This window comes from Humulus lupulus, chromosome 3 (genome assembly GCF_963169125.1).
Source record: "Humulus lupulus chromosome 3, drHumLupu1.1, whole genome shotgun sequence".
NCBI classification, from domain to species: domain Eukaryota; kingdom Viridiplantae; phylum Streptophyta; class Magnoliopsida; order Rosales; family Cannabaceae; genus Humulus; species Humulus lupulus.
Window position 1 is genome coordinate 243,484,678 of NC_084795.1, and position 14,199 is coordinate 243,498,876.

The following is a 14,199-nucleotide window of genomic DNA, read 5'->3' on the forward strand; positions in this document are numbered from 1 at the left end:
ATCACCTTTCCAACCTGCATAAGGACACAACCTAACCCTTGCTTCGATGCATTGCAGTAGACCACAAACTTCTCCTAATCTGAAGGAAGACTCAAAACTGGAGCAGTGATCAACCGTCACTTCAACTCTTGGGAGCTAGTCTCACACCTATCTAACCATTCAAATTTCAGGTTCTTGCGTGTCAGCTCCGTTATGGTGTTGCAATCCTTGAGAACCCTTCCACAGAATGTCGGTAATACCCTGCCAATCCAAGGAAACTTCTAACCTCTGAAGAACTCCTTAGCCTTGGCCAATTCCTGACTGCCTCAATCTTGGTCGGATCCACCTTAATTCCATCTCTACTGACTATGTGACCGAGGAACATCACATACAATCTATGCTCCTTCAACCTCTGCAATACCAATCAGAGGTGCTACTCATGCTCTACTTCCGGCTGAGAATAAACCAAGATTCCATTGACGAAGATGATTACGAATCTGTTTTTGTAATCTTTGAACACTTCGTTCATCAGATCCATAAAGGTTGTCGGGGCATTAGTCAATCCAAATGACATGACTTAGAATTCATAATGCTCATACCTGGTATGAAAGGTCATCTTCGGAATGTCCTCAACTTTGATCCTCAGCAGGTGATAACCAGATCGAAGATCAATCTTTGAACATACAATCTTGCCCTGTAGTTGATCAAACAAGTCATCGATCCTTGGTAGTAGATACATAATCTTGATAGTCAGCTTGTTCAGCTCTTTGTAATCAATACACATCCTTAGATAACCATCATTGTTCCTTACAAATAAAACTAGCACACCCCATGGCAAAAAGCTAGGCCTAACATACACCAAGTCCAGTAACTCCTGTAACTGAACCTTCAGTTCTTTCAATTCTGCTGGAGCCATTCTGTATGGTGCTCTAGACACTAGATCTGTCCCCGGTGCCAATTCAATAACAAATTCTATCTTTCTATAGGGCGGCAACCCTAGTAACTCTTATGGGAATTGTAACAGCCAGAATCCCATGATTCATAAGGGGAAAGATCGGGTAAAAACTATGCAATCCCACACAACCTGGGGAAGGTCAAGTGTGATGATTCTAAGACTGTGTAGGTATGAGACTACATAGTTGAAGAGGGCTTAAATGGATTGATAGGTACTACCTATGCAAACAAGATGCATCTTCTTTTCGGTAGCCCATCACTTGAGAACTCCAAAGTTAAGCGTGCTTGACTTGGAGTAGTCTCATGATGGGTGAACTCCTGGGAAGTTTTCGCATGAAGCATGCGAGTGAGGACAAAGCATGCTGGAAAGACTCGTGTTGGTTTGCATGGCCAGTCATCATTCCAGGAAGTCTTCCCAGGTCCAACTGACACAATCCTAGTGGCATCCACTATACTAGCTAGGAATCCTATTCTACCACCTCGCAATAGGTTTCTAGCCCTTAATGCTGAAATCATAGGAATACGGGGTCCATGCACAGTTCCCACAAATACGAACAGGTCATCACCCTTACGTTCAAAGGTTACCATGTTTTTCTTACAGTCTATGGTTTCTCCATACTTGGCTAGCCAATCCATACCCATAATCATATCAAAGTCATCCATGACCAGCTCAATCAGACCTACTAATAACTTTATACTATCCACCTCTACCGGTAATGGTATGACCCATCTCCTAGAGACTACCAGATCCTCAGTAAGCAATAAAGTCTCAAATCCCACTGCATAATACTCACATGGTCTACACAACCTATAAATCCCTCTACTAGATACAAAGAAATGTGTAGCCCCACAATCAATCAAAACAGTATAAGAAGTACCAACACTAGAGAGCTGCCCTGTCAGTACTGAGGGACGAGCCTCAGCCTCTAACTGCGTCAATGCGAACACTCGAGCTTAAGCCAAGATGTCCTCCTCATTTGGTTCTTCCTTCTTCCCTCTTAGTCAATCTTTCTTAAGGCTCCCAACTATACAACATAAAAATCAGGCCTTGCTCGACACTCTCCCAGATGACGTCTCCTGCATCTCGCACATTCTGGATAAGTCCTCCAGCTCTCATTGCTACCCTGGCGGCCAACCTATATACCTCATGGCCTCCTTTTTGGGTCTGCAACTGTAATAGTGTTTGGGGTCTTCCTCTTCTAGTCACTAGGGCCTCCGCCCCTACTAGATCCAGTAAAGGGATATCCCACCCTCCTTGAGTCTCTTCTGGCCGTGTTCTCTTGCCAAATCTTATTCTCTGGACTCTCAGCAGTAAGGGCCTTCTCCATTACCTGAGCATAAGTCATCGCTCCAGCTACCGAAGTAATTTTAACATCCCGAGATATCATAACATTTAGCCATCGAACAAATCTATCGCTTCTTATCACATCTGTTGGTACCAAGTCTGAAGCAAACTTGGCCAACCTATCAAATTTTAGAGCGCACTCTGTCACAGTCATGATGCCCTGCACTAGATTACTAAACTCTTCTCCCTTTGTAGCTCCGACTGCATCATTATAGTACTTTTCATTGAAAGATTCTCTAAACTCTTCCCAACTTAGATTCTTCACATCTCTTATCTGGGATACCACCTCCCACCAAATTCGGGCGTCCTCCCGAAACATAAATGTAGCGCATTCCACTCTCTCATTACCTGCCACCCCCATAAATTCTAGGATGGAGGTGGTCATACCCATCCACTGCTCAGCTCGTAGTGGATCTGGCCCACCCTCAAAGGTAGAAAGGTGCTGCTTCCTGAAGCGCTCATAAAGAGGCTCCCATCTGTTCTCAGCCCCTGGCTGTTGCTGTAAGACTGGTGCCACAACAAGTGGCATAACTGGTGTAACATTACCTCATGGAACATGCTGCTATCTCAATAGGCAGATCTCTTCTTCCTGCCTCTGTAATCTAGCTTGCATGTCAGCAAGCACCTATTTCCAGTTGTTAGGGGCTGGCAGAGGGTTCTAACCCTAATCATTATCTCTGACATTAATTCCAGCGTCGGTTGGTTCATTTGATTGCCCTGGAAGCATACTTCCAAGTTTATCTGCAATTAATGACTCGGCTCATCAGGCAACAATAACAGTGCCCAGCACCACCCAACGGTCCAAGATCGAACAAATAAGCATACACATGCAATAACAGTGCTAATAACCAGTTCAATAGCTTTCACATACAACAGTCGTGCTAATAAGCAAGTCAGTTCATTTTCATGCTCAATCAGGGTTCTAATAAACATGTTCCTAGTATTCATATGCATATAATAAGGCTAATATGCATTTCTCTTGCTTTCAGAAGCAGCAATAGTGCTAATAAGCACACACTTAGCAATTATAATCAAAGAACAATGCTAATAAGCATTTCTTCAACATTAATAGCAGCAATAGTGCTAATAAGCACGCCTTTTATCATCCACACAACAGTCAAGAGCCAGGCCCTATCAATATAACTCATGCTTCCTATTCAAGCATGCAAATAAGGCATTCAGATATCAAATAGGCAGGTAAACACTTATTCACATCAATAGTTACCGAACCCTAAGTCGAGCTTGTCTTCAGCGGTGAATGTACATGCCCAGCCAATCTTCAAGAACCCTTAAACCTAAGCCGCTCTAATGCCAAGTTGTAACATCCTCCTAATCTAGGACCATTACATTGTGTAATTAAAATAGTGCTTACCTCGTTAAACGAGTAATTTGGACTTAAAACGTGTAATTGAAACTAACACCAGGTTTAGGTACTAAAAATCTCGGTCAAAAGTCAACCATTCCATTAAAAGATTTTGAGTTCGATACATGGGATCCCAACAGAGTTTAAAATTGTTACAAACTCAAAATGAATACAAAATCCGACCTAAGCGCCAAAATCAAGGTCCAACCCTAGTTCCAACGGATACCCTCGGTCGTGGCAGTCGAGCAGGCCGCATATGTACACCCTGCCCCTAAAGCTCTCCAAGTCATGGCTTGTCCATCTTTTCTTTTCCTTTACTTGTACCATTTAGCACCTGTGAGCTGAGTCTCAGCAATAAAACATAATCATGCTCATAAGTGGTAACTCATCATATAATAAAATCATAATTATCATGCCAAACAGTAATAACCCTACTTGTGCATGCATTCAATCCAGATAAGTTACTATAGAGCCACACCAGGGCCCATTGCCCTATTCTCCAGATAAGTGACTATAGGGCCACATCGGGCCCATTGCCCTATTCTTTGTATAACCAACCTTAGGGCTGGCCAAGCGTACCTTGCGCTTTATATTTCAGCCGATCATAGGGCCATTCAAGTGTATACCACACTTCTGGGTTAGCTTAACCACATCGGACGACGTTCAGCATGCTATTGCCGCCATCTCATAAGTCTAGATAAGTGACTATAGGGCCACACCAGGCCCACTGCCCTGTTCCCTACATAACTAGCTTTAGGGTTGGCCAAGCATACCTAGCAATTTATATTTCAAGTGACCATAGGGTCGTTCAAGCATATACCATGCTTCTAGGTTAGCTTAACCACATCGGTCGGCGTTCAACATGCTATTGCCGCCGTCGACTCATAAGTCGAGCCTTTAAACCCTCAACTTATAAATCGAGCCTTGTAAATCTTTGACTTATAAGCCAATCCTTTTAATCAGATACCTTGACTAACAAGCCAAGCTTTTAATAAGATATAATAGATAGATCCTCGACTTATAAGCCGGGCTTCCCAATCGAACATAATCAATAAACTCTCGACTTATAAGCTAAGCCTTTCAATCAGATATAACAAATAAGAAGCCATTATTTAACACAAGTAAGCATAACACAATCGATATGTTTAATAAACATTTTAAGCATGGTTATAACTATGTTCTATAACTGGGCCAAGCCCTTACATAAACCGGGTGCAGTTTTCTTACCTTAGGTCCTAAGTGAATAGCGTGTGGCAACCCCGAGTACGGTCCTTTCCTCTCGAGCCTAACGATTCACCCTAGTCACAACCATAACAAGGAATAACTATCAAGAAACGAACTAATATAGGCTTCCAGACCAAGTCCTAGTCTCCGAGCCCTAAATTCTACTAACCCGGGTAGTAAAACCATTCTCGAGCCTTTAGGTTTGGGTTTCCATAACCCTAAAACCAAATTTATAATTTTCCCCCAATTACAGCCACGACGCCCCCCAATAAGGGTTGCGGCACTCGACAAGTCAGAGAGCCCCGAGCCTAAAACCATAGGGATCCCGCTGCGACGCCAAGGTGGTTCAAGGCACCCCCTGCCTCCCTGAGTTCATGAGGGTCGCGACGCTCCAATAACAGTACCGCATTGCTAACAAAATCTTCCTTAAACATGATTTTAACCAATTTCGACAATAATAATGGTCCCATCATCTAAGAAACACAGTAAACAAACCCTAAAACTCAACTGAAAATTAAAATTCAATAAGACTTCAAAACTTCAAAAAAACCAAAACTAAGAACTCAAAGACTTGAATTACCCATGCTAGAAATTGATTCCCAACTGTTTCCCTAAGCTTATAAGCTTCCAATCCCACCAAAACTTGCCTCAAAACACAAAGGATCAAGAGTTTCTCCAAAATTCAATCAACTTAGTGAGAGAGAACATGAGAGAGAGAGAGAGAGAGAGAGAGAGACAAATATTGTTTTGCTCTATTTTTTCTTCTTTCTCAGTTGATAAACTCCACTAAGTATATCAGCCTAATGGTCCAAAAGACCAAAATGAACATAAGGCAAAACTTCCCTCTCAAAGCCCACTAAGGGAAAAATCGTCATTTTACTCTCCCGTCTCACATTAAACTTATAATTCCCAAATAATTCCGCCAATCCCTAAATAGCACTATTTTCCCCAAAATATGACTCATACTCTAATGAGCCCTGGTAACTCACCGAATTACTGAAATACCCCTTGGCTCACCCCAAGCTTGGTATAAATTTCTTTGTTATGACTAGCCACTATCTTGCTCGAAAGGACCAACTCCTGCCGAATATCTCAATTATATCCACATAATAATGTGGTATCAATCATATAATCATAACTATACTCTCAACAGGTCAAAATTACAAATATGCCCCTTTAAAAAACTGGGCCTGTTTTGCACATTTAAGACACTTAAACATGCATAATCAGTCATATAATAATATAACTCATGAATTCATGTAATCACATAAATGTTCAATTAATTTACCTATTAATGTATAATACTCAAATAATGTCCTCATGGCCCCCTAATCAAGGCACTAAGTCTTATTAGGAACTTTAGGATGTTACAACGTATTTCTTTGTTCCATCCTTCTCTGTATCATACTTCTTCTGTAATGCCTCCCTCATTTCCTTGGCAGATTTGTCAAAATAGTAATAGTCATACAAATCATCAGAAAGACTGTTCAATATAAAATTCTTACAAAGGAACTCATTCTCAACCCAAGACTCTTATTCCTTAATCTGTTTCTCACGTTCATCCTTGTTATCCTTATCAGTGCCAGTAGATGGTTATGGTACGACAAGTTTTTCAGTGGTCAAAATGTAAGCAACTTTTTTATGGTAAGATAAAACAACATCTTTTGTTTCCAATGTTTAAAATGTAATCCCTCAAATCGAAATGGTTTATTAATATCGACACTAGCAGAAACAGAAAAGTCATTAGTAGAAGACATGGCAAAAAAAAAAACGTCTTAAAATTGTTGCTGCATTTGAGTAGAATAGGAACAAAAGATATAGTTTTCTGGGTTGAGTTGCGGACCAAGTCGTTCTTTTTAAGACGTTTCGCGGCTCTGCCCCAAGTGTGCACAATAGTCTATCAACCGCGTTATCTCCATGATAAAACAACCTAGATTGTCACTGTACGATATCCCTCTGCATTGAAGGAAGTTGTTCACATACACCCCATAATTGCTCAAGAAATTTGAGAGGATCAAAAGAATATTTTTGTTTTTCTAAAAGGCATGTTTCTTCTCTTACTTTGATCCGTCCCTTATCAAATTAAAAATGCCAGATTCGAGATGTAACAGGAAGAGAAGAAAATGTTTTTCTGACATGGGGGAGAAGTGATATGGTGCAGAAAATTGAGAAAGAATAAATATTTAAGTCTCCCAATCTGACTGCTTTAAACACGTTTTAAAAAAATAAATTAAAAATTTATATTTATTAAATAATTTTCCAAATAAAAAATAAATTGTGACATCACACCACCCGCCCCGGCTTGGTCGGACGGACAACGACGCTCGTGCTTGTGGTGGTCAAGTGTGTGAGTCCTCACCCATTCCCACAAAACTAGGTACCCTTTGGGGCACACCCCAATGGCTAGAACTTGCATCTTATATACAATCTTGGAAGAGTATTCCAAATCCATGTGGGACTCTTTCCCATATCACATACCAAATACACTTTTCCTATTTTTTTTAATAATTCATTTACTTTTCCAAAAGCTCCAATAGTTTTGTCGTTTGGTGATTTGTTTAGTTTTATTTTAGTTTCCTTCATAATATCCTTGCGGGGAGGTTGTACTCCACGTTTATGGTGGTATTATAGTCCACCTTTGTAGTGGAGTTTCATTCACTATCTCATGTTTGGTCCTTATTACTGTTCCCTATGAATGGATTCTAGTTGCCCAACATTGTAAAGAGTTATAAATCGAGATGTTTTAAATTTTGTGATGAGCTGCATCTTATTTGTCGATTAATATTTCTAGTTGTATACCTTTTGGGGCAATTGAGGTATGCCTCTTAATTAATGGAATCCTTTTATTTCAAAATAAATAAATAAATAAAATGCATCCCACGCTAGAAAAGGACAAATTATATATTATTATTATAATTTTTATATAGGAACGTAAGTCTCATATAGTTTGTAGTGCTAAGCTCCATTAATATTGTTTAACCTAACTAATACGTCGGCAAACTTGGTTGATAATTAGTTATTGGCGGCTTTAGTAGTCATGTTTCACACAATTAAAATTCAAATTCAAATCTTATCAACTATACCTAATCTATATTTATAAGAAAGTAAATTGAACCGGTATCCGCAGCCTTATTTTTTACTACAATCATGGCCAAGCCTATGTCGTAGTCCACTCACTATGTATTGGGCAACAAGGATTACGTCCAAATTGGAGTAACATTTTTCCCTAAAATAAATAATAAAGTTTGCTTTATTATTATTATTATTAAATAAATCTTAATATATTATCATGAGAAAGCTGCCAGCCAATATATATCGCATTCAATCCTGTTAAAAATATTAGTGTGCTCACTATCTGCTCTCTCCCATCGAAAGTGAGAGATGTAGAAAGAAAGATATACATAGTGGCGTTATTGAATTTCATAGTCAAATAATTGTGAACATATAAAAATAGTATTCTGCCGAAATAAATGCTATATAGCATGCGGGTTATCCAAAAAAAAAAACAAAAAACAAAATGTTACATATTATAATTATAGTTTATTTTTATATAGCATATTGCTACTGTTTTTTAACTATTGTAAAAATTTATGTGTATAGGATAATATGTATAATCTTCACATGGAGATACCATTACTAAATACCATGTATGAACATCTCCAACCCCAAAGAATAAAAATAATTTTCAACCGTCCAAAACAAAAAGTAGTACCATATAGCCACACCAAGCTCATCTATGGTCCATTTTAAAAAACCAACACCATAATAAACCAATGGCCATGCATGCATATGCCACCACCTTCAATCATGTTCCAGTAATTTTACACATTTACCCTCCAACATTTCTCCTTATACCAAGTTTACCCTCTTTATTTATTTTTATCTCCATCTATAAATATGTACAAACTAAATTAAGTCATTACAACACACAACTAAACATTTTCCTCTAATTATTATATAAGCTCTTGCATAACACCAATGGGTTCTCTTCCTCACATCGTGGAAGATTGCATGGGAGTCCTCCAACTATTCAGCGACGGCAGCGTCCACCGCTGCTCCGACATCGCCTTTAACTTTCGTCCGTTCTACGAGGACTCCTCCGTCGTCTTCAAAGACCTGGTTTTCGACCAAAAGCTCGACCTGTCACTCCGTTTGTACAAGCCCAACTCGGTGGTCATGAATTCCACCACCGCCAAACTTCCCGTTGTGTTCTACTTCCACGGCGGCGGCTTTTGTGTCGGTTCACGCCTTTGGCCTAACTGTCATAACTGTTGCCTTAGGCTTGCGTCTGGCCTAGGAGCCCTAGTAGTCTCCCCGGATTACCGCCTTGCCCCGGAACACAAGCTCCCCGCCGCCGTAGACGATGCCGTGAGCGTGGTGGAGTGGCTACGGAGAGAGGCGGTGGGCGATGGTGAGAATAATTGTAGTGGCGGCGATGCATGGTTGAGCAGGAAAGTGATCGACTTGGACAGGGTTTTTGTGGTGGGCGATTCCTCGGGTGGGAACATGGCTCACCATTTGGCTGTCAGGATTGGGACTGGTTCGGTTCGGGTCGAGCCGGTTCGAGTTAGAGGTTTTGTGTTGCTTGCACCGTTTTTTGGTGGGGTGGCGCGGACAAGGTCCGAGGAGGGACCGCCTGAGGGTTTGTTGAGCTTGGAAATGTTGGACAGGTACGTGTGCTTGACTCTTCGGACTATTCTCTCCTTACCTTTTTAACGTTACATAGTCTTTATTTTTTTATTGAAGCGTTTTGCATGTTTTTCCATATTTTTAAAGAAAAAAAAAGGGTTTACTTAAAATTAACACAATAATATAGTTTTAAAGGTTAAATACATATCCTTAAGAAAACACATATTTCATGTTATCTGGTAAGATTTAATTGTGTCATTATGTGATATAGCAGCATTATAATTTAGTAACACTAAATAGTTTGAACTTTGAAACACAAATAAAATAATAAAGATTCAAAATACTTGCATCTATCTTAATAGTGTTATTAATTTGATTAGATTTCATACATATGTATAAATAAAGAAAAATTTATATTGATTGCAGTTTAAATTAAGAGATCAGATAGCTAGATTTGCAGGGATTTATTTGAAATATATATATTTATATTCACACTACACACATGCATATGATAGTGATACACATTTTTTTCTTAGTCATCAAAACTTTTGTTTGAGTCTTTGTTTAGTTTTCTTTTTTGAATGGAAGATAACAACTTCTAAGAAAAAGATTGATGATAGTGGTATTTCACAATTATTTCTCAAAAATAAGAAGTGGTGGCACTTTGTGTGTGACCTCACCATTCATGATCAAACTACTCATCAAACCACTTTACGAGTCATAATCGTATCCACTAAATTTTTAAAAGATTTTGATTCTCACAATTATAAAAAATTATTACAAAAAATACTTTTCATTGTTACAATCAATTTTAAGATCAACTAAAATCATGTAATCTCAAAAAAAAAAAAAAAAAAAAGATTTACACACATTATTTACACACGTTGCTATAAACAGAGAGAGAATCTAAGATATATATCCTAGTATGTATATACTTAATTACTTATTTGATTTACAAATTAATTACCCCTCTAATTTATAATTTTTTATTACAAATATAATATTCTCATAAATTTAAACAACAAAACTTCGTCTCCCAATACATATAAATATTGCTTAAAAATTAATCAAAAATTTAATAAAACATATATAGATAATTAAATATGGATATTGAAAAAAAATTACGGTGTATGGAGGCATTATAATACCTCAATAATAATCAACTCCCTCTCTTAATTAGTAATTCTACTAATGATTTTGATTTTAATATTGCACCATTTTATTTTACTACTATAAGTAATAAAAGAACTATATGTACTCTTAATTAAATCACACATTATACATGTAAGCAATATATATATATGACATATATATAGTTACATCCTAGTACAATATATATCTCAGTGCCTTATTCATGAAACAATTATCATCATCCATGGTAAAAAAAAAAATTGTAATTTAATTATCAGATGACAACATAATGATCGATGCTGATAGGCGGATGTTGTTTGTTCCCATGGCAAAAAAGTATAGGTAGTTGTAAAAATGAAGAATCTCATGGAATGAAATATTGACTAAGACCACTTCAACAAGTAAATCCAATTTAAGGTTTCCGTTGCCCAATCAATCAAAATTGACCAAAAAAATGCCTTTGTATGAATTCATGTCTAATCAATCTTCCAAGATTTCACAATCCAAACTATACATATACTGGCCATTTTTTTTTCTTTATCACATGATTAAATGCTATAATTCAAAACTATATATACACATGATCGATTAATTAATTACCATTGACCAAATTACTGTGTGTGTGTGTACATATATATTTCATTTAGCTATAAAAACAAATACAAAACTGTAATCCTTTAGCCTTCACTAGAAGCTAAGCAAATTAAGTAGGATAATTAGATTGTTTGTCATCGTTTTTATGCTAATTTATTTCTTATAATTTTATATTGCTTGGTCTTCTTTTTTTATATATTTAATAATAAAATCCTTTTCAAAATCCTAAAATGTTGACCTCAGTAGCTAAGAGGATCTATCAGTTTACAGTGACTTGTCTCATGTGAATTATTAATTTGCAAATGGGGGGGTGTGAGTGTGTGCCCCAATTTCAAAATCTTAATTATAATCCCAAAGGCCAAAACCTCATCATACATGTCAAGCTCATGGAAGTTAAATAAACAATTGGCTAATCTCCAATGAGTCATGCATATATTTGGCAAATCCACTTATTATTTTACACTATTTAAGGAAAGTATAATTACTATTATATATTAGCTGAAGTTGTACAATACTTCACTCATTATCATGCCTTAAAACTTCTCCTCCATAATTATTCAATCCTCATATAAACCCATTCATTATATAGTAAAAGTATTATTATTATAAAGAATTAATTTGTGGGATTTTCAAAAACCCTTTTGCAATGCACTAATGTTATTACATTCACAAACGAATACAACCCTAATTACTTTAATAATTAATACAAACTAAAGAGCTGATATTAATAATAAAATTGAAAAATATATCCAAAGTTAGATTTTTAAAATATAATAAAGAATCACAACTTCGATCTTCATGATGAATATTTTATAAGAGCAACACACACACACACATATATATATATATGTGTGTGTTATATAAACATAAAGAAATGCTAAGACTCTCTTTCTTACTTTTTTTGTTCTCTCATGTGAATGGTTGAGAAATGATATTGTTCAAATATTTTATAAAACAAAATTTATTTATCAAGCACTCGCATAAAAAGTGGAAAAGAGAGTAAATTCTTTAGCATTCCTCATACACATATATATGTCATTATCACTGAGCCATTATAAGAAAATGATGATTTCTCATACCCTTCTATAATTTTACCTTAGTTATTATCTTGACTGGATAAATTGTACACTCAAATTAACCATTAGAGATGTCAAATGAGTGAGGCCTCCCATTGAGCAGTGACAACACAAAGAAAGAAAAAAAAACACATTCACATGCACAAAAGATGATATATATATATATATATATGCATTAGATACAAATAAAATACAATACACGTTTGCTTAATTTTATTTATAGAATTCATTAATTATTTTTAATAAATTTATATCATTGTTATATAAATTTTAAATAAATAAACAATATTATATATAAATGAATGACATATAAAACATATTAAATGAAAAATTAAACAAAAACATTGTTTATTATTTTAAAAAATATATATATACATATAATCACATTTTTAAACATAAATGATAATTTTTTTAATAAAAATTAAGATTATGTATTATGTATTATTATTATTATAATGATATTTTATAATATTTAAATTTATATTAATATAAGTATTAAATATCTAGTCTTATATTATATATTATTATAATATTTGAATTCATATTAATATAATTATTAAATATCTAGTCATGTATTATATATTATAATAATAATAATAATAATAATATTTTATAACATCTGAATCTGAATCTGAATTTGAATTTGAATTTAAATTTGAATTTGAATTTAAATTTATATTAATATTAATATGATTAATAAATATCTATTTTAAATATATATTCCATTAAATATTTAGAAAATCTGTATAAAGTTAACAAAATAAACTGGAAAGAAAAATCGTTTTCTGCACACTTATTATATAAAAATGATGTATATATATATATATATAAAAGTTGGACCATGCCAAGCATGACATGTGTGGTCGTACTAGGTTTACATAAATGTTTGTATATGTGTGTATAAATATTAACCTTCTTTTTTGCTTTCTTTCTTTTTCAGGTTTTGGAGGCTATCGATGGGGGAAGGAGAAACAAGGGACCACCCATTAGCGAACCCATTCGGACCAAAGAGTCCAAACCTTGAAAAAGTGGGTTTGGACCCAATTCTTGTGATTGTGGGTGGCAATGAATTGTTAAGAGATAGGGTGGAGAACTATGCCATGAGGTTGAAAGATATGGGTAAGAAAGTTGAGTACGTTGACTTTGGGGGTCAACAACATGGCTTTTTCACCAACGATCCATACTCAGACACTTCTAACAATGTTTTGCAAGTTATTAAACGCTTTATTCTTCAAAACTCCAGCTAAGCAATTACATCTTAATTAATAGTAACCATTGTTAGTGGTGATATATAATAGTTCTTCACTTCAATTGCTTAGTGGATTTTCTAGCTCATGCATTAATGTCTTTCTTTTTTATCGTTTGATGAGGTCATAATTATGGTATACATAGAGTGTATACACTATATCTACAAAGCGTGAGCCTTTAGAGAACATATATATAGTCGTTTTATTTTAAGGAATTTTCTCTTTTTATTTGCTATATTATTCTATATAATGATGTTTGTGTGTATACACAATTATCGTAACATTTTTAATTACTTCAGAATAATATTCAAATATGGTCAGTTTTTGTCTTTACTTGATTGGTAATAATACTGATAATTCATAGATCATGTGGATGCATGCATTAAACCTTCGTTGCAAAACACTAGCGGGGACAGCCGCGTTTGTTATAATTTGTCTCCCTCCCTTCCAATTTATATTTTATTGGCAAATTAATTATAATAAAATATGAATTTATTTCACTCTATTAAAAATAAAAATTGTAAAAATTACACAATACAGAAGTTGAAGAATTGTTTGGTACAAGATAATCTTATTGTGGGAATGAAAATTATAAAACATTATTATGTTTGGTACTTTTGGTTTCTTAAGTTCAAAAAGATGAATCACATGAGATTC

The 14,199-nt window shown here is 35.5% G+C and overlaps 1 protein-coding gene across 1 annotated transcript; it reads left to right on the top strand.

Moving 5' to 3' along the window:
- The first annotated feature begins 8,776 nt into the window (after positions 1–8,776).
- On the top strand, positions 8,777–13,777 carry LOC133823527 (carboxylesterase 15). Its single transcript, XM_062256340.1, has 2 exons — positions 8,777–9,535; positions 13,236–13,777. Exons 1-2 carry the CDS (start codon positions 8,844–8,846, stop codon positions 13,540–13,542), a joined length of 999 nt encoding a protein of 332 aa, XP_062112324.1. The 5' UTR covers positions 8,777–8,843; the 3' UTR covers positions 13,543–13,777.
- Positions 13,778–14,199: the final 422 nt, after the last annotated feature.

Excerpts from the sequence above, each read along its gene's own strand:
- LOC133823527 (XM_062256340.1), top strand. The coding sequence starts at position 8,844 with ATGGGTTCTCTTCCTCACATCGTGGAAGATTGCATGGGAGTCCTCCAA. Across the intron at positions 9,536-13,235 it reads AGCTTGGAAATGTTGGACAG|GTTTTGGAGGCTATCGATGG; the intron begins GTACGTGTGCTT and ends TTTCTTTTTCAG.